This window comes from Pristiophorus japonicus, chromosome 7 (genome assembly GCF_044704955.1).
Source record: "Pristiophorus japonicus isolate sPriJap1 chromosome 7, sPriJap1.hap1, whole genome shotgun sequence".
Taxonomy (NCBI): Eukaryota; Metazoa; Chordata; class Chondrichthyes; family Pristiophoridae; genus Pristiophorus; species Pristiophorus japonicus.
In genome coordinates, this window is record NC_091983.1 from 6,700,280 (window position 1) to 6,722,184 (window position 21,905).

General features: G+C 42.5%; 1 protein-coding gene across 4 annotated transcripts in view; it reads left to right on the forward strand.

Annotated features, from left to right (window-relative positions):
- smap1 (small ArfGAP 1) overlaps positions 1-21,905 on the forward strand; it is a 351,079-nt gene that overhangs the window by 134,248 nt on the left and 194,926 nt on the right. For all 4 annotated transcript variants that reach the window (XM_070884738.1, XM_070884739.1, XM_070884740.1 and 1 more), the window contains one exon: positions 14,450-14,545. In XM_070884738.1, coding sequence (XP_070740839.1) covers positions 14,450-14,545 — 96 coding nt within the window. The remainder of the gene's footprint in view (positions 1-14,449; positions 14,546-21,905) is intronic.

A 21,905-nucleotide genomic window follows, 5' to 3' on the forward strand; every position in this document is an offset into this window, starting at 1 on the left:
ATTGCATCGCTTCCAAGGCAAGTACATCCATCCTTTTGGTAAGGAGACCAAAACTGTACACAGTACACCTTTTCTCCAAATCCCTTGCTATCTTTATCTATCAATTTCAGTCATGAAAATTTCAATTGACTCAACAGGCCTTTGAAGGAAGAGTTCATGATTTCCACTACAGCTGTACCTAAATTATATTTTCTTTTTAGATTGTGCCCTTTATCTTCCACCTTGTAAATCCTATGTTCTTGACAGTAAAGGTTTGGCCTACTGGTTTTTGGAGAGCGCTTGTTTGGCATACTGGAATAGTTGCAATGCCATCTACACTGACATTAACACGTGACCTACTGTTTCCACTCTCTCTAAGCAGTAGGTCTAACAACTGCAGATGATTTTGTTGGGTTCCAGTGGCATTCACTTCTTCAATTCTTAGACCCGGCTGCAAGTCATGTGTAGTGCAGGCTTCCCTCTCCACTTCGGGGAAAATAAATGACTTCTAACGAAATTGGATGCTGAGAAATCACATTTCAAAGCCGTGTTTATTGAGTGTACTAACACAGTCAGCTGTGGCTCAGTTGGTAGCAGTTGCACATCTGAGTCAGCAGGTTCTGGGTTCAAGCCTCACTCAGGGTTAACTGTTGCTTTTCCTACATTACAACAGTGACTAAACTTCAAAAGTACTTAATTGGGTATAAAGTGCTTTGGGGCATCCCGAAGTTGTGAAAGGCACTGTATAAATGCTCTCTTCTTTTCACAGAGGATAAGGGAAAAATGGGTCCCTAGCTAAAGGAGATGCGATGAAATACTTGATCAAAGGTAGGCTTTAAGCAGGGTCTTAAAGACGTGAAGGAGGTAGAGAGGCAGAGGAGTTTAAGGAGGCAATTCCAGAATCTGTGCCTTAGATGTCTGAAGGCATGATTGGCAGTGGCAGGGCATGTACAAGATCCTTCAGTCAGAGTTACAGTAAGTTTGGTGGAAGGAAGGTTTTATTTTTAAAGAGATTAATAAAATTCAAAAGGGGCAAGGACCAGGTCCAAGAAATAAATCATCATCAGCTATTAAAGGATGTTGTCTGAAGTGGGAATATACAAAAAGGGCTTGATGCTAATGACCTATTTTATCCTGAACTAGATGAACGTTAACTAGCAAATGGCATTTCTAGCTACATCAGTCATGTTTTATGTAAAAAGGCTCCAAGTTATTTAATGCTGGGGTTGGCTGGGCCTATGAACAGAAGATTTGGATCAGGCAGCTATAAAAGGATCTGATGTACATGCCCTGCGACTTCTGCATCTTGACTTCGTTCCTCTTGCACACCCTCTCCACATTTCTTTCATGCCCTCTCTTCCCCTCATTTTGACTAGATCCAGGCCCCAGTGTCCCATGCGATCACAGACTTCCTGTCAAGCATTTTCCCCTCGTTTTTCAATATCAAATGCAGTAAATCATAGAATGGTTACAGCACAGAAGAAGGCAGTTCGGCCCGTCGAGCCCATGCCGGCTCTCTGCAAGAGCACCTCAGCTCGTCCCATTCCCTGCCCTTTCCCCATCGCCCTGCAATTTTTTCTTTCAGGTACTTGTCCAACTCCATTTGGAAAGCCACAATTGAGTCTGCCTCCACCACCTTTTCAGGCAGATCCTAACCACTCACTTAAAAAAAAACCTCATGTCGCCTTTGGTTCTTTTTGCCAATCACCTTACATGTGTGTCCTCTGGTTCTTGACCCTTCCACCAATGGGAACAGTTTCTCTTTACTCTGTCTCGACCTTTCATGATTTTGAATGTCTTTTTTTCAAATCGCCTCAATTTTCTCTGAATTGAGGAGAACAACACCAGCTTCTCCAGTCTGTCCATGTAACTGAAATCCCTCAACCTTGGAATCATTCTCGTAAATCTTTTCTGCATCCTTTTTGAAGACCTTCACATCCTTCCTAAAGTGCGGTGCCCAGAATTGGACACAATACTCTAGTTGAGGCAGAATCAGTGTTTTATACAGGTTCTTCATAATTTCCAAGCTTTTGTACTCTATACCTCTATTCATGAAACCAAGGATCCCATAAGCTTTTTTAACTGCTTTCTCAACCTGCGCTGCCACCTTCAATGATTTGTGCACATATACCCCGAGGTGTCTCTGTTCATGCACCCCTTTAGGATTGTACCCTTTAGTTTATATTTCCCCTCCCTTTTTTTTTCTACCAAAATGTATTACTTTGCACTTTTCTGTGTTAAATTTCATCTGCCACGTGTCTGCCCATTCCACCAGCCTATCTCTTGAAATCTATCACTATCCTCCTCACTGTTCACTATACATACATGTTTTGTCATCTGCAAATTTTTAATTATGCCCTGTACCCCCACATCCAAGTTATTAATATATATCAAAAAAAGCAGTGGTCCTAGAACCGACCCCTGGGGAACACCATTGTATACTTTCCTCCAGTCCGAAAAACAACGTTTCACCATTCTCTGTTTCCTGTCACTTAGACAATTTCATATCTATGCTGCCACTGTCCCTTTTATTCCATGGGCTTCAACTTTGCTGGTAAGCCTATTATGTGGCACTTTGTCAAATGCCTTTTGGAAATCCATGTTACCTCATCAAAAAAACTCAGATCAAATTGGTTGAGCATCATTTGCCTTTAACAAATCCGTGTTGGCTTTCCTTAATTAATCCACTCTTGTCCAAGTGATAATTTTGTCCCTGATTATTGTTTCTACAAGCTTCCCCGCTACCGAGGTTAAACTGAGGCCTATAGTTGCTGGGTTTATCTTTGCACCCTTTTTTGAACAAGGATGTAACATTTGCAATTCTCCAGTCCTCTGGAACCATCACTGTTTCTGAGGAGCATTGGAAGATTATGGCCAGTACCTCTGTGATTTCTTCCTTCACTTCCTTCAGCGTCCTAGTATGCATCCCATCCGCTTATCTAATTTAAGTATAGTCAGCTTTTCTAGTACCTCGTCTTTATCAATTCTTATCCCAGCCAGAATCTCCTTTACCATGTCTATGGCAACATCATCTTCCTTGATGAAGACAGATGCAAAGTACTCATTTAGTACCTCAGCAATACCCTCTGCCTCAATGCGTAGGTCTCCATTTTGGCCCGTAATCGAGCCCACCCCTTCTCACTCCCCATTTAATATTTGTATGCCTATAGAAGACTTTTGGTTTACCTTTTATGTTGGCTGCCATTCTATTTTCATACCTTTCCCCCCCCCCCCCCCCTTACTTTTTCACTTCTCTGAATTTTCTATATTTAGCCTGATTCTCAGATCTATTCTCGACCTGAAATCTTTCATAAGTGCCCTCTTTCTGCTTCATCTTACTCTCTATCTCTGGTCATCCAGGAAGCTCTGGCTTTAATTGTCCTACCTTTCCCCCTAGTGAGAAAGTACCTCGACTATACCCGCACTTTCCTCATTAAAGGCAGCCCATTATTCCACTACAGTTTTGCCTGCCAATCTTTGATTCAAATTTACCAGGTCAGATCTGTTCTCATCCCACTGAAATTTGCCTTCCTCCAATTAAGTATTTTTGCTCTAGATTGCTCCCTGTCATTTTCCATAACTAATTTAAAGCTTATGATACTATCATCACTGTTCCCTAAATGTTCACCTGCTGACGCTTGTTCCACTTGACCTACCTTGTTCCCCAGAACCAGATCCAGCAATGTCTCCTTCCTCATTGGGCTGGAAACATACTGATCAATCAACCCCTTTGTCCAGCAGTTCCACTTGACAAATGCTGCTGCACATGCCAGGAGTCTGGACTCTGGCAATGACCTGTAACTTAATGCCACAGGTTAGGAGTGCATTATGCTTTCAAAATTGCCACTAGGGGGAACACTATCCCCCAGATTTCTCTTGGTCCTTACATTTATTGGATTCCCATGCAACTATTTTTGTTAAATGTATTTTTTTTAAACTGAAAGGGACGAGAGAGTTTAGTTTTAGAAATGTCTCATCAGGGAAGAACCTGAATTACAAAAAGCCGATTGTCCAAAAGTGAAGCTGAGACCGTATCATTTCAAACCTGTAATTTTTTTATTTTTAAACTAACTGTGTGATACATCAACATTACATTCCAAGATTTTTTTTTAAATTGTCTATTCATGTGTAGTCTAACCTGACTTCCTATATGTTTAACACCTCTGAATTGGCAGCTCCGAGCTATATAAATTAGTCCGGGCCTGCTGTTTGACGGTAGCTATTATTACAATGAGCTGTGTTTTTCTTTTTAATTACAAATTTAGATCACAAATTACACCAGTGAAAGTGATTTCAAATGAAATTACTGAGGGTGATTACATTCTTCAAAGGCTAGGGATAAAGAAGTAGAAAAGCAGGATATCTTCAAATATATAGAATCTTATTATTTTCATCCTTTTGTCTTGATACTTAATATCTCTGACCCATTCGGTTTCTTTATCAAATTCTTGCTATCTAGAACCAGAGTACTGTTGATTGTACTTGGCCACGAGTATAAAATATGCATGAGAGAATAAGGTGTTGCAGCTCGAGCTCAGACAGTAAGATATGTTTGTTGAGCAGGTATGAATTTTTAATGCTGTGGGACTCACTAGCACACTATAGGATCAATGGTAATTCTCATTTGCTGAATGCTGATTCAAAGGTAAAAAGAATATATCTAATGAACGCAAGTCAAAATGAATAGCAGATTTACTGTTTGTTTGATCATAGGGCAATCTATTGAAAGTAATAATGTGAAATGCTTGTCCCTTGCAGTTTAGTTATTGAATGGCCCTTTGATGTCAGTGATGAGGTAGAGAGTTGTGGGTCCAGCTCATAATTTTTAAATATCCTAATGGGTTATATTGGCTATGTTCCTTGGTACCTTTCTGGGGGTAGTTATAGTTTCCCCCATATTAAATGATACTTTCTGCTCATTGTGTCTGAAGATGGCTTGTTTTGGAAACCAATTGAACTGGATAGATCAGGTTTCTTTGAGCTGGGAACGAGGAGGTGAATGACGATCATGTCACTGATTTGCAATTTTAAATTCCTGTCTGCTGTTTTGCCTGAGATGTTAACCTGATTTTTAAAAATGGGTTAACACTAAAATAGCAGTGGAGGGGAATTTCAAATGAATGAATTACGCATTTGTTAGTAACCCACGGCACATTTTTAAAAGGTTGACCGTTTCACTCCATTGTCTGTATTCTGTTCTGTATCAATACATTAAATATTTTGCATATGATGTACACTTCCGTTCCACAAACCTTACTTCCTGTTGTCCCAGTTTTAGGTCACAATTTTGTGTTAGCACTATATACTGGTAAATGTCAACATTTCCTATTCAATTTTGCAATCTTGTATGACAATGTTGTTGCAGGCCATGACTACTAGGTGGGTTTATGGGGCGAGTTTCTGAAGTCTCTCGAACAACTCTGAAGCCATTTTGAATGCGTTTCAAATAAAAATTAAACTGATACCAAACTAGGATGGGCCATGACATCAGGAATTACAGAATGAGTTGCACAAAATACGTAATGTGGGCAGAACAATCCTAAATGACTATTGTACTGCAGATAAATGTGAAGTATCGCGAATAGTAAGGAAAAGTAGGCCAGGAACATATACCATGAATGGTGTTGAAATAGCTGAGGTTGAGAGAGACCTGGGAGTCGTTGTGTACACTACATTCAACCAATGCAGAACGTAAAGCTCATAGAACGTTGATCAACATAACCGAAACAGTATAAGAGTTAAAGGAAATTATGATTAAAATCATGCAGTTGGGCAGACCTGACCTTGAATATTGGCCAGTTCTGGGAAGGTTTGAGAGGAAATGCTGCAGAGAAGAGCAACATGAATGATTCTAAGTATAAAGGATTTACGAGGCTTCAGAGTCTTAAATCTTGCAGTTTAGCGAGAAGAATAAAGATAGACATCTTTGAAGTATACAAAAATTATTGAAAAATAAGGTGCGTATACAGGATTTGACTTCAAGACCAGAGGCCATATATTTAAATTAGTGAAAAGTAAATTTAAAGCTGACTAGGAGAGATCTTGTTTCTCTCGTTTAATCTGGGAGCTCAAGTGTAGTTTTTGATGAAATTTCGAAGCAAGTAGAGAAACAGGAGTTGACTAAGGCCAATCAGAAGAAGCTTCTAAAAGGCAGGTTGTCCTTGACCAACCTTGGGATATTCTTTGAAGAAACCACAGATAAACATAATAGGAGCACGAGGAGGCCATTTTGCCCCTCGAGCCTGCTCCGCCATTCAATAAGATCATGACTGATCTGATCAAGGACTCAGCTCCACTTCCCTGCCTGCTCCCCATAACCCTCTACTCCCTTATCACTCAAACATCTGTCTATCTCCACCTTAAATATATTCAATGATCCAGTCTGCGCACATTCAGAGGCTGAACTCCAAGTCATCGTTAACATCTTTATTGAGGCGTACGAAAGCATGGGCCTTACACTAAACATCCGTAAGACAAAGGTCCTCCACTACACAGCACTGCCCCCGCCGCCCCCCCCCCCCCCCCCCCCCCCCAGTCAAGATGCACGGCACGGCCCTGGACAACGTGGACCACTTCCCGTACCTCGGGAGTCTATTATCAGTAAGGGTATACATCAATGACGAGGTTCAACACTGCCAGCGCAGCCTTTGGCCGCCTTAAGAAGAGAACGTTCGAAGATCAGGCCCTCAAATCTGGCACCAAGCTTATGGTTTACAGGGCTGTAGTAATACCCACCCTCCTGTTTGGCTCAGAGACATGGACCAAATACAGTAGACACTTCAAATCCCTGGGAGGACCGACACACCACCAGTGTTCTCGATCAGGCCAGCATCGAAGTACTGACCACACTCGGCCAGTTCCGTTGGGCCAGCCACATTGTCCGCATGCCTGACGCACGACTCCCAAAGCACGCGCTCTACTTGGAACTCCTACACGGTTAGCGAGCCCCAAGTGGGCAGAGGAAATGTTTCAAGGACATCCTCAAAGCCTCCTTGATAAAGTGCAACATCCCCACTAACATCTGAGAGTCCCTGGCCAAAGACCGCCCTAAGTGGAGGAAGAGCATCCGGGAGGGCGCTGAGCACCTCGAGTCTCGTCGCCGAGAGCATGCAGAAACCAAGCGCAGGCAGCGGAAGGAGCGTGCGGCAAACCAGACTCCCCACCCAACCTTTCCTTCAACCACTGTCTGCCCCAGCTGTGACAGAGACTGTAATTCCCGTATTGGACTGTTCCGCCACCTGAGAACTCACTTTTGAAGTGGAAGCAAGTCTTCCTCGATTCCAAGTGATTGCCTATGATGATGAAATATCATCAATGATCCAGCCTCCACAGCTCTGAGGCAGTGAATTCCATAGATTTACAACCCTCAGAAGAAATTCCTCCTCTTCTCGGTATTAAATGGGTGGCGGAATATGAATATGGATTATATGTAATTTCAGAAAGCATTTGATGACGTGCCACATAAACTTAAAGATAGCGGCACATGGAATTCAGAGGAATGTGTCCACATGGGTAGAGGGATGGTTGAATGGCAGGAATCAGTAAAAAGCAATTATTTTTGAATGGAAAGATGTGTTGCACAGGGGTCTGTTGGAGACATTCATTTATTATGTACATAAATGATCTGGATGTGGGAATTTAGGGAACAATATTGAAATTTGCTGATGAGACAAATACATAGTACGGCACATCGAATGAGACTTGTGAACGACTACAGGAGGATATAGGCTAGCAGGATGCGCAGATAGGTGGCAGATGCAATTCAATGTCGATGAATCCAAAGAATTCATTTTAAGTCTTAAGACCGAGGAAACCAAGTGCACTTTAAATGATATTTTTAGTATAGAGGGGCAGAGCAACTTTGTACAGGTACGCAGGTCATAAAAGATGGCAGCACATATAGATTCGGCTGTATTTTATTTTTAAAAGGAGGTGGAATCCTTTTTTCTAGGGGTGTAGAATACAAAAGCAAAGAAGTGTTCTTGGGCTGCAATTTGAGTATTGTGTGCACTTTTGGTCACCCCATGATAGGAAGGATATAAAACCATGAAAAGGTGCAGCATAGATTCACTAGGAAAATCCAGGGGTTACAGTCATGAGGCGAGACAAGAAGCCGAGACTACTTCACTCGAGCCAAGCAGGTTAAGATAAAATCATAGAAGTTTACAGCATGGCAGGAGGCCACTCTGCCGGCCAAAAAAGAGCTATCCAGCTGAATCCCATTTTCCAGTTCTTGGTCCACTTCCAAGTGCATATCCAAGTACTTTTTAAATGCGATGAGGGTTCCTGCCTCTACAACCCTTTCAGGCAGTGAGTTCCAGACACCCACCACCCACTGGGTCAAATAAATTCTCAACTCCTTTCTGATCCTTCAACCAATTACTTTAAATCTATTATTGACCTTTCTGGTAGGGGAAATAGGTCCTTCCTATCCACTCTATGTAGGCCTCATAATTTAATACACCTTAATCAAGTCTCTCCTCGACCTTCTCTGTTTCAAACAACCCCAGCCTATTCAATCTTTCCTCATATCTAAAATTCTCCAGTCTTGCCAACAGTCCTATAAATCTCCCCTGTGCCTTTTCTCGTGTAATCACATCTTTCCTGTAATATGGTAACCAGAACTGTGCGCAGTACTCCAGCTGTAGCCTAACTAGCATTTGCTACAGTTCTAGCATAACCTCCCTGCTCTTATATTCTGTGCCTCAGCTAATGAAGAAAGGTATCCATATGCCTTTTTAACCACCTTATCTACCTGTCCTACCTTCAGGGATCTGTTGACATGCACTCCAAGGTCCCTCTGTTCCTCTACACATCTTATTATCCTACGTTTATTGTGTATTCCCTTGCCTTGTTGGCCCTCCCCAAATGCATTACCATATGCTTCTCTGGATTGAATTCCATTTGCCCCTCTTCTGTCCACCTGACCAGCTATCTTTCTGCAGTCTGCAGCTTTCTTCCTCACCATCAACCACATGGCCAATAAGGTTTGCCCTTCAAGCTCCAGCTTCTGTTGGGGCTTGAAATTTGAGTGTTCATTTCCTTGGTCTTAACTTGCACAGCATGGACTTCTTTTGATATTATTATTGTCACTGTGTGTGCAATCACTCTGTCCCCTTTCAAGAGATAGCATAATTTAATCCAGCCATTTCTCACCCCTTCCCAATGCTGTCTGCCCTCACACACTAATCATTGCATCTTCATTGTTGCAGTGGCTGATGCTCATGCTGTGTAATTAGGTGTGGCTGCATTTGGATATCATCTTGAACTCTAGGCCTGGACTGTGTTTTCTACTATTCCTGGCCCCACATTCCAGTTCGTTGCTCCCATCTTTCCCTCGGGTTTCACAGACCCCATCCCATTAACCTCCTGCTCCCCTCCACCCATGGCTCACAAACTTAATCTCTTCCTTTCCCTTGCTTCTTCAGGACTTACAAACCCCAGCATTCTCCTCTCTCCCCACTGGCTCGTGATCACATCTTTTCCCCTTGCCTCCACCAACTCCTAACCCAGAGTTAATAGACCCGTCCTCATGGCTTGCTGACCACATCTCTCTTCTCTTTCTTCCAAGATCACACCTTCCAAGCCCCTGTTTTCTATTTCTTCTCCCCTAACCCAATGCTTACCAACCCATCCTGCTTCTTTCCTCCTTTCACTTCAACCCCAAGGCCACAGCGAGCAAGGCTGACAGAACTTTCCCTGAATCCCAAGACCGATTCCATTGCTCTTTTCCCCTCTCCTCTCCGCAGCAGCAAGCTTCATCTCTCTTCTCTCTTCTTCTGGACTTGCAAGCCCCATAATTCTTATCTTTCTCCCCCTCCCCCTGCTGACTGCGCTCCTTTTTTTTAAATCTCTCTCGCTATTTATTTTTTTCACTTCCCTTTTGCTTGACCCTCTCCCCTCTTCTCCAAACTGGTACATGTCACATAGCACCTAGCTGTGTATCCTAAACTGTAAAGATGGTAAGAGATAGATACTCAGTACATCAGATAAAGCAACATGCCAAGAGCCATGCAAAGGGGTTGGAGACCTACAGAAAAGAGAGCAAGTATTTGTAGAAAGAGGCAGAGAAAGCTCAGAGATGGACACAACAATGAAAAAGGTTTTATGAGCACCATGCAGAGAGGTGGAAGCAGGACAGAGTCGGGGCATAAAAAGAATCCGTGGGGAAAAAGCATGGGAAATCTGTATACCACAGGAGATCAACTACACCATAACAGTGCTCCTGTCATAAAATGGTGAACTCTCTGAGCAATGACATTGGAAACCCTCGGGTACTGTTTGAAAAATGTAAAGCTGTCCAATCCACATTGAACATGCTGGGATCAATATCAATATTGTAACCAATGCCGCATCATAAAAATCCCAGTACACTCAATTGGAGAGATGTTGTGGATCGATAATTGTTTGCAATCTCATGTCAGACAAAAGTTGTGTAATAAAACTGTTCTATGCATGCTCCTTGATCTTTACTGCCTGAAAGCTTAAGACAGTTCAGGAATCCAAATACTTGAAAAATGATTTATTTATAGGTTTTCAATGAATTTATCACTGGATTGATGGAACCCCAATGTGTGAAATGATGCATTGCAGTTTGCATTGTGGTTTGCTTTACTCTACAATCTACAAGAAATGAACTGTTTTTGTTTTGAGTATAGTGTTTTTTAAAGCCTCTTGAGCAACAGTTTTTTTCTCAGAGCTGTGCAATCTTCCAATCGCTCTTTGATGAGAACGTATAGATCAGCCAAACAGCTAAAGGTTCTCAATCCTGCAAGGATTACTGATGCAGTTAAATATTATGACATTTTGAAATTTATTTTTAGCTGTGGTGTCTACATTAGACTTTCGCCAAGCTTCATTCAATGAGCCTTAAATCTGTTTGATAGTCCTATTTCAGATGCGAGACAGTTTCAAACTGTAAAGCGGGGAGCTCAATTACCACCTCCTGTGATCCTTCAAAGGAGAGTGTGAAGCCCTATTTGCTTGCAACAAATCTCACTATTCATGTGTCTGTGGCTCTTTCTCTTATGTATAGCTGTAGCATCCTTTTCACTGTGCTATAGCTTCTCTCTTCTAACAGGGAGATTGTTGCCTGCACTTCTGTGGTGGATCGCAAGTCCTTTTTCAAAATTATTTTTGCACTGGAGGGAACAATAAAGAAAATAAGATTTTACTCGAAACCAATAATGCAGCCGCCTTTGCAACTGGAGAAGGGAGGAGAGTACCTGTGACTAGGTGGACACTCGCACCTCAAAATGCATGTGAAAGAATAGATTCATTTTCTTTCCCTCAAATTCAATTATTGCCTCAGGTTGGAACTTCCTGGATTGCTCAGTAGTTAAATACACTGCCTGAGCCTTGCAGATTAGCAAATTACTGGTTCAGTGAATTAGCTGATCTTTGGCAAGGCGGTGCCACTCTGGATGAGAGGGGTCAAGAAAAATCTGAGATGCTTCCCATGCCATCTTTCAATGTACATTTGATGTTGAAAATGGATATTAATTTCTTGCATGATGAACCATTACCAGGGTCAAACTGGCCCAGTTGCTTTGCTAGCTTACAGACTGTAGCTTGACTTCTGGGAGAAACGAGCCACAGAGATATCATTCAAAAAAATGTCAGTGTACTGAAACAAAGGCCATTCATAAAATATGTGCATTTCCTGCAAATATATTGGATAATTAGCAATTCTTTGTTATCTAGGATGCTTGTCCTCCCAGTTTTAAATATCTACTTGTTGGAATTTAGCACTGCGTCCATCCAGCCATCAGAGATGCCATAAACAGGTACAATGTGTATTCATTTTACTGATTCAGTAATGGCTCAGTTGGTAGCACACTCGCCTCTGAGTCAGAAGGTTGTGGGTTCCAGCGACTTGAGCACAAAATCCAGGCTGACACTCGAGTACATGAGGTAGCCTGCACTGTCGGAGGTGCTGTCTTTCGGATAAAAGTGTTTTCCATGGTGCCCTGGCCAATATTTATTCCTCAATCAACATCATTAAACTAGATGATCTTGTCATTATCATGTTGCTGTTTGTCCCACTGACACCTGGGAGTCCCTGGCCGAAGACCGCCCTAGGTGGAGAAAGTGCATCCGGCAGGGCGTTGAGCTCTTCGAATCTCAACACCGTGAGCGTGAAGAGGTCAAGCGCAGGCAGCGGAAGGAGCGTGGGGCAAACCAGTCCCACCTACCCCTTTCCTCGACGAATGTCTGACCCATCTGTGACAGGGTCTGTGGCTCTCATTGGACTGTTCAGCCACCAAAGAACTCACTTCAGGAGTGGAAGCAAGAGGGACTGCCTATGATGAGTTTGTAGAAGCTCACTCTACATATTTCCTACGTTACAATAGTACACTAAAAAGTACTTCATTGGCTGTAAAGCACATTAGGATATCCTGAGGTCATGAAAGACACTATATAGATCCAAGTTCTTCAAATTTTCTTCTGTTAGAAAATTAAAGCCACCTTTCTGGATAGAAACCAAGATCCAGGTGCATCTTTATTGATCTGTGCTGGCTGAACAAAATGTATATTTTCTGCATTGCAGAAACAGAATAACAATAAACAATAATTAACCCTGTGCACTGTTAGGAATTCAAATCAATAAGCCAATACAGACTAAAATACATTTTTGTTACACCATTTTTAATAAAACTATTTTATTTGAGAGTGCAGGCTTCGAGAAGCAGGAACCACTCCATTACACCGTAAAAATGGTTCCCTTCATAGTGTCAGCTGTGGCTCAGTGGGTTGCACTCTTGCCTCTGAGTCAGCAGGTTGTGGGTTCAAGTCCCACTCCAGGGACTTGAGCACATAAATCTAGGCTGATACTCCAGTACAGTGCCGAGGGAGTGGAGGTGCCATCTTTCGGATGAGACTTTAAACCAAGGCCCTGTCTGCGCGCTCAAGTGGACATAAAAGATCCCATTGTACTATTTTGAGAAGAGCAGTGGAATTAGCCCTGGTTCCTGGCCAATATTTATCCCTCAATCAACATAACTAAAAAACAAGATTTGCTTTTGCTGCCTCTTTTGTTACTTCTGCCATTTTCTGCTTTACTGTACTGCTTCTTTGTTTTGGTTCTTTATTGTCTGCCCACTTTTCTGTTGGTATTGGCTTCAGCTGTGAAAAGTCTGATTTGTTTCTACTTTTCACTCCTCACTGAATTTCTTTTCTTTCTGTGGTTTCTTTTTGTCTCCCTCTTTCCTGCCCTAGATTGCCTGCTGCCATGTGTACTTTCCTGGGTTCCCATTTTCTTTCAGTGTCTTTGTTTACAATCATTTTTTTCCCCAGTTGTTTTTAATTGTGTTTAAATCTTGCACTTAATTTAGCCACAAGATCTATTTCAGTGAAAACCTGCAAAAGATTCTTTAGTATGCAGCCAAATGCCACTTTGATATTTGCATTGGTGATGATTGACTTGCAATTTATCACTATTGGATAAGGCAATGCTGAATTTTGAATCTAATGAAAATTCAGTAAAATAACTCTAGTTTTCATGTACCCTTTATTTCTTTTTCAAAAGGTTGCTTAAATATTACTGCACACATTTGTTTGCCAGCGCTCTGTTGCCCAGACCGCGCTCATTAAAATGTGATTAAATCAATGTTAAGTCTTTCTTCGCACAACTTTTTCCAGAAACAGTTTGCTTTATTTGTGACTCATTTCTGCTGTCTTGGTATTCCCATTGCCCTGTACTTTGATTCTTACGAAACCAGTCCTGCCTTACTCTTCCTCATCTTTCTCTCCTAACGCCCACTCCCATCAAACGGTTAAAAACATAAGAATTAGGAGCAGAGTAGGCCATTCGGCCCCTCGAGCCTGCTCTGCCATTCAATGAGATCATAGCTGATCTTCTACCTCAACTCCACTTCCCTGCACTACCTCCAGTTGTTAAAATAAATTATCCATCTGCTTCAGTTTATATTTTTTTTACATTATTGCTAACTTGTATTTCTTTCTTCAGACAGCTACGTGTACCTTTATTTTGCGTCGGTGCCTACCGGAGCATATTGCAGCATTACCCTGTGGACATGCTGAGATTGCAGGATATTTGATGCATTTCAGGAATTGTAGATTATTGCTAACAATGGGGCTGAGGGTTGTATTAAAGAACTGACCATTTCTATAGGAATCTCAATTTATTAAAAAAAAGTAAATCCTCAGCACTTTTGGAAAAGTCTTTAGCATGTAATTTGTCAAGTCTATGTCTTAAATTTGTATTGGTAGAAATTGTGTACACAGCAAGACTATCACTAACAGTATTTTTAAAAAAAATTACGCACTGTGAATAAATACGGATGAGGGCGGCCGTTTGGCACATCCATGTTCTGTGTTGGGGGGGGGGTGCGGGAGGAGGAGGAAGAGACTTTTGCCTCCATTACCCTTCCTAGAAACCACTCCAAATGCCGAGGTCACATTTTGTTTAGAAGTTTTTGTCTGATATTAGGTTCTCTTTTACTTCCAGTCTCCTCCCCACACCATGGGTCTACCTCCAAGCATCCTCAGCCTAACTGGAGAAGACCTTCGTACAGAGAAGGATGGCATTGTTGCTGCAGCCCTAGTGAGTATGACTCTTATTTTCAATGTGGTAACAATAGGAGCGATCCACCCACCTGCCATTTTGTGTGTTTCTGTTTAAATAGAGGGAAGAGCCTATACCACACTAGCTTGATGTGCTGCGTCACTCCATCCCAGTACCTAACTCTAGGATTTGATATTATACAGAAATCCCTGTGATGTTGGGATTGGAACACCTTGGAAAAATTGTGAATGAATTTTTTTCAAAGTTACGACTACTGCTTGATGATTAACATCAGTAAAGGTGACTCAAAAAATGCAACTTGATTCTAATGAATCTGATCCGAGTCTCAGCAGAATCATTTTTAAATTCTGCTTGGAGATGCTTTATGTCATTACTGTTGTTCTTTTCAAAGGTAACTGCGACTGTCTTAAATGCAGGTGGGTAGATACTGAGCACAGGGAGGGAAAAAGTCAAGATGGGAAGAAGTAAGTTCCATGGGGCAAGAATGGCCTGAAATGATGAGTCTACCAGGGCAGTCCTGTTTGTGGATCTTGGGAAGGAGGTAGAAGTGGGCTGTGCGTGGTTGGAGACTGTGGGGTGAGGTTCTCCAGAGGAGATGAGATCAGTGACAGTCTGGGAAACAATGACTTGATGTTTGATGGTGGGGTCATGGCTCGGGGAGGTTGGAGATGTCGTTGGGAGAGTTGGCGATCAGCCTCCGCAAGGTAGAGGTCGGTTTGGCAAGCAACAACAGCACCACCCTTGTCAGTAGGTTTTTCGAGGCCCAGAAGAGGCGAGGGCCCAGGGGCAGCAACAGGCTAGTCCACACTGCAATATGTGGACACGAGGTCCGTGCGGCAGAGCTGGTCTCCAGTTGTCTTGGTTAATCCTTGCCACTGTACCAAGACCTAGCTCTTTTAAGCCTGTGTGGTGGCTGATGTGCAACGGCCACCACATGTTTAAAAAATACATGCACAGGCATCTTCCACCCTTTAGGATGTAGTTCGGGACCTAGAATATTAGCTCCTTCATTGAAACACCTGTGAACTCATCCCTTTTTAGTGTGGAAGCAAGTCATCCTCGACACGAGGAACCGCCTATGATGATGGTGATGAGGTTTAATGACAATGTTGGGGTAAAAGCTGAGAAAGCGGAGTGCTGCAGGTTCAGAGGAAGGTAGGTTGGAGTGAGTGAGGGGAGCAGAGAAATTGAGACTGCTGATGTCACACTGGCAGTTCCCAATGAAAAGATCTGTAAGAGGCCAGAGGGAGGGGTCCTGGTAAAACGAGAATTCTGAAGACGGGAGAAAGGGTCTGCTGTGCAGGAGGGGGGGTTGCGGGGGATGGTTGGAAGACTCCTGGCCAAAGAAATGGGCATGAAGGCGATGGAAAAAGCTTGCTCCATATAAACCCTTTGGTTGATAGGGTGCAGCCTGCAGACATAGTCAATACTCAGCCAACTTGCCAGGAGATGAACATAAGTAACATTCTAATTAATCCATAAATTTTCCTGTTACCACTTGAGAGTTTGGTACTATTGAGTTGCAGCTATTTGAGTCAGTGTTGGTTAAAAATGAATTTGACAAGGAAGAGAAAAGATGCTTCGTGAAAAATTGATATAAAAATGCCAACATTTCTGTGGCAGTGTGTAGCAGCTTGCAAGGTATTGCACTGGTTTTGTGTGTTATCAAACATAATAATCACTATTGAACAGGAGAAAGTTAGCATCGTATTGTAGAAAATACTTCTGTATAATAGCTTGCAGAACAGGTCGCAGATGGCAGCATGGTTACTTTTTCCCCTTCTGATATATATGCTATAAATAAATATTTCCCTTTTCAGTATAGCTTTGAGCCCTAATGGTTCCAATACTCTGTTTCTACTTCATTTTGATTTTGTAGTTTTTGACTGTACCTCTATAATTGCAGTTGTAATCCTTCCTTCCAAGTTGCCATGCTGATCCTAAAGGACGTACCCAGGATTTTACAAAGATCACCCACAGCCTTCATAGTATTTTTCACTCCACAATATTATTATCTTCTATTTATTGCCTTACCTGTCTGTTAGTTTGATTCAACTTGCTTCCTTTCAGACTGAGCCGTGATCAATGACTCGTCTCTAAGTTGCGATGTACCAGTGGCTAGTGATGCCCAATGATGGGACTGAGTTGGAGTTCAACTCCAGAATAGTTGTGAGCTGAGGCTGCAGTCAGGATTGAAGCAGTGGCTGGCAGGCAAGGGCTTGTTGGGGTCTGTGGCTGGTACTGGGAAGATGAAACTGAACTTTGGGGTATGAAGGGTTGGTTAAGACCAGCCCACAGGTCGGAGGTGGATTTGAGGCTGCAGTCAGTGAGGGGTCTTGGAGATGTAGCTGGGACAGTGAAGTTGGGTTCGATGCTCTCAGCTAGGGTTGTTGCAATGCCCTTTCCCTGGAAAAATTGGTCAGGATTTCTTCTCTTGGTCCACGTTCTCCAATTCCTGCTGAAAATATGCAAACACTAGATCAGCCCCAATGGTCAAATAGCCTGCTGACAGTAGTTGCCAAAACTCCCGTGAATAATGGGTACTTGTGCAAGGTGCCAGGAGGTGATGGGTGCTATGGAATCCTTTTCCCTCAGGAGGGAAGGAGAGAATATTGACCCCAGATTATTTTTGAAAAAGCCTATTTTTGCTGAACTTTTTCTTCCTGCTTTGAGATTCTAAACACTTTATTTATATATTATATAAAAAATTCTAGCTAACTTGCAGATCCATCTGTTTGCCTTTCTCAGCTGATTACTATTGAGGCGAAAACAAAGAATACTTCCCCTTGCAACAAAGATTTTTCCCTCTGGTATCAGTGGGAAGGTTCCAGATGAAAGCTATTAACCAAAGTGCTTATTCACCTCATAAATCTCCTTTTTATGAAAATAGGACAGAATTATGTTATTGGATAATTTGGTTAATATCTTTCACCTGGCCCCATAATAGTATGAATTTAGCCTTCTAATTCAACATTAAGCAAGCAATTCAAGATGAGACAAGCAAACTATCAGAACTGTAAGAAAGTAAAATGTGACATTTGGAGTGGATCTAACAAAAAGAAAGTTCAGTGTGCGTTTTCACTGTCAAAAATATCCATGAACCGGAGCCATGTCGGTCAGGGCAGTTGACAGTTTGATTCCTGGCGAGTACCAAATTAGCTGATTGCGTCTAGAAGGCAGTGGGGAAACTACAGTTGGGTACCGTGCTCCTGAATTTGGAGGTGTGGGGGGCGGGTGAAGACTTGGCCACTTTGGTGTTGGTTGGGGGAAAATGTTGAATAACTTCCTGCTTGTTTTTTGAAACATACCATGGGATCTTTTATGTTCACCTCAACAGGCAGATGTGATCTTAGCTTAAGGTCTCATCTAAAACACAATGCAGTGCTTCCTCAGTATTGCAGTATCAACCCAGATTCTATAAGGTTTGAACCCACAACTTACTTTCTTGGGGCCCAGAGTGCTACCAACTGTTCCAGACTGGTACTAACAAATCCCAGAGATGTCAGTGTCTTCAGTTGCTGAATATTGTCGGTCTTGGCAAAGCTAACATGTATAATTGAAATCGTGCCTCTTGCCAGCTGATCATGGAGCAACATTGGCTGAAGTGTTTGGAAGATCTTACAGCCCAGATGGTCCTATCTCACTAAAGGTGGGTATGTGCTGGTGTCTTGAAAAGGGAGAACATTTGGTGAAGTTGTACTCCACTCCAGAGAATAGTTTATTTAATTTTGAATCTGGGCTATTTGAATCCTTATAAGTGGAACCTTTTGTAGATGTTCCTCATTGTAATAAATAAAAAGCTCATCCATTTGTTTAGCTCCATACAGAATGAATGTGGCCACCCTGAAGACCCCAGTAGCCAGACTGAAGGGCACATCTGATTGCTGTTTGAGTAACTGAAAGGTTATTACCTTTTTCATCTTTACTAACATAAGAATTAGGGGCAGGTGTAGGCCTTACGGACCTTTGAACCTGCTCCACCATTTAATAAGATCATGGCTGATCTTTGACCTCAACTCCACTTCCCCGCCCGATCTATATCCCCTGATTCCCCTAGAGTCCAAAAATCTATCTATCTCAGCCTTGAGTATACTCAACGACTGAGCATCCACAGTCCTTTGAGGTAGAAAATTCCAAAGATTCACAACTGAGTGAAGAAATTCCTCATCTCAGTCTTAAATTGGCTGACCCCTTATCTTGAATCTATGCCCCCTCGTTCTACACTCTCTAGACAGGCTAAACAACCTCTCAGCATCTACCCTGTCAATCCCCTTCAGAATCGTGCATGTTTCAATGAGAGCACATCTCATTCATCTAAACCCCAGAGCACATAGGCTCAAGTAAGACTTCCTTACTCTTGTACTCCAACCCCCTTGCAATAAAGACCAACATGCCTATTTCCATGACAAGACATAACAGATAGATGAAAATGCATGACAATGGGTTGTGAGAAAACGAGACTCTGATCCGTTGCTGTGAATATTGCACCGCAGTTCCCACAGGGAATGGAGAGTGCGGCTATTAGCAGTGAGATGGGTGGGACCGACCATGTGTGGAGCCTCGTGCTCCCATCTCTGAAGGGTGGGCTTCCCCATTGGCCCGTGTCGCTGGGGGAGGCAGGGGACCCCCAAACACAAGGGCAAACGCCAACTTTAGATCCCGAGACACTCGGGGCTCGTTACGGTCTGGTTGCTGAAACATCTGTCAACTCATCCAGTGTGTGGAATCAAGTCATCCTCGTTCGTTGTATGGAGAGAAAGCAGGAAAGGGGTACTGAGGGAATGATCAGCCATGATCTTATTGAATGGTGGTGCAGGCTCGAAGGGCCGAATGGCCTACTCCACCTATTTTCTATGTTTCTATGCCATTTGCTGTACTAATTGCTTGCTGTACCTGCATGCTAACGTTCTGTTTCCTGTACGTGGACACCTGAATCTCTCTGCTCTTTCCCCATAGCCCTGCAAATTTGTCCTTTTCAAGTATATTTAATTCCCTAACTCGAATTTATTGCTGTAAGCCGATCCAATTTGCTCCAGTTCCGCAGTGCCTCAAACATCATAATATAATAACTTTAATTTATATAGCGCTTTTAACTTAGTAAAACGTTCCAAGGCGCTTAACAACAGTGTTACAGACAAACAGATAAATTTGACACCGAGCCACAGAAGAAATTAAGGCACATGATCAAAAGCTTGTTTAGAGGTAGATTTTAACAAGCGTCTTAAAGGAGGAAAGAGAGGTCGAGAGGCATACAGGTTTAGGGAGGGAGTTCCAGAGCTTAGGGCCCAAGCAGCTGAAGGCACATCCACTGATGGTTGAGCCATTATAATGAAGGATGTTCAAGAGGCCAGAATTTGAGGAGCGCAGACATCTTGTGAGATTGTGAGGCTGAAAAAGATTTTGGAGATGGGGAGGGGCAAGTCCATGGAGTGATTTGTAAACTAGGATGAGAATTTTGAAATCGAGGCATTTAACTGGGAGCCAATGTAGGTCAGAAAGCACGAGTGATGGGTGATCATGACTTGGTGCGGGTTAGTACACGGGCTGCTGAGCTTTGGATGACTTTCAAGGTTACGTAGTGTGGAATGTAGAAGGCTGGCCAGGAGTGAATTGGAGTAGTCAAGTCTAGAAGTAACAAAAGCATGAATGAGGGTTTCTGCAGCAGAAGAGCTGAGGCAGGGGCGGAGGTGGGCAATGTTAGAGTTGAAAAAAGGCGGTTTTAGTTATGCTGCAGATATGTGGCTGGAAACTCATTTCTGGGTCAGATATGACAGCTAGGTTGTGGACAGTCTGGTTCACCCTCAGATTGATGCTAAGGAGAGGGATGGAGTCAGTGGTTACGGAACGCAGTTTGTGGCGGGGACCAAAGATAGTGGCTTTGGTCTTCCCAATATTTAATTGGAGAAAATTTCTGCTCATCCAGTACTGGATGTTGAACAAGCAATCTAATAATTTAGATACCAAGCAGGGGTAAGCATAAGCAATTGATCCTCTATTTTAGACTTAACTTTTAGTTTTGGGAAGGAATTCTCATTAACAAAACATGGAGTCCCTGTTAAAGATCAAACAGTGGACTTTCACATAGTCTGAAACCTTTGTTAAAAACAAAATGGAGCAAAAGGTGTCTTAACACCATTTGAGATGAGATGTCTCTGTTCAACAACTTGTCCTTGTGGTGAGTTTTTATTTTTAGTTGGTGGCTAAATCCTATTTACTTTGTAGATGGCTTGCACCTGGAAAAAGATCGCTCTTTTTCTCAAGAAGATTTTAACAGTATTACTAAAATGGGAGCAGTGAAGTCTAACCTTCATTTTTATAAGAAAATTAACCTCCAGAACCCTATTGCCATCGTCACTGCAGAGCTTTGGCAGCGAGACAGGTGTATACTGTGGCACGAACATTGCCTTGACCTTGTCAGTAACCCAGCCTCAGAAAAGCATGATAAGAAAGAGCAAAGGAATTACTGCTGCCCTGTATGCTGACCTAAGTGTGGTTGCCAGATTGATGACAATGACAGGCTTTTTTTTTCTCCATTTTTAAATAAAAGGGGAAAAAAAATTGTATTTTGTGGTTGCAGCTTGCATAACAGCTCTTCAATGTAATACAAATGGACAACTTTAATTACCTTGTGCTTTCTCAAGTATAGTAAGCAGTTGTCCAACCTGCTGATTATTTGTCATTGTTTGAGTAGAGGTGAGCAATTTTGTTGATATATTGCTCAAGATTATAAAAAGCATCAAAAACTATCAATGTAAAGAAAAAAAAATACAAATTTGAAATTAAACTTAAAAATGCTGGAAATGCACATTAAGTTCCAGCATCTGTGGACGTTTCGGGTGTAGACTTGCTTTCTGTTTTCGGATGTCTCTCGCAGCTTGCCATCAATGTAATATAATTGTAATTGTAATGTAATATAATTCCAATGTAATTGGAGCGTGGGCAGGTACAGCAGGAGTGGCAAGGTCGGGGCAAAGGAGCAGTGAGAGATTGTAGAGGGATGTGATCGGGGCCCAGAAGAGCCGAGGGCCCGGGGAGGCACTGGCCAGCTCACACTGCGATATGTGTGTGCACTAGGTCCGTGCAGCAGAGCTGGTCTCCAGTCGTCTTGGTTAATTCCTTGCCATTGGACCAAGGCCTAACTCTGTCAAGCCCGTGTGGTGGCTGGTGTGCAATGGCGGCCACATGTTTTTAAAAAAAAAAAAAATCCACGCACAGGCATCTTCCACACTTCAAGAAGATTTAGTGCAGGACCTGGAATTTTAGGTCCTTCATTGAAACACCTGTGAACTTTTTGACGTGGAAGCAAGTCATCCTCGATTCGAGGGACTGCCTATGATAAATTTCAGGGTGGTTTAATACACCGTGCCCTTTTGAGGTC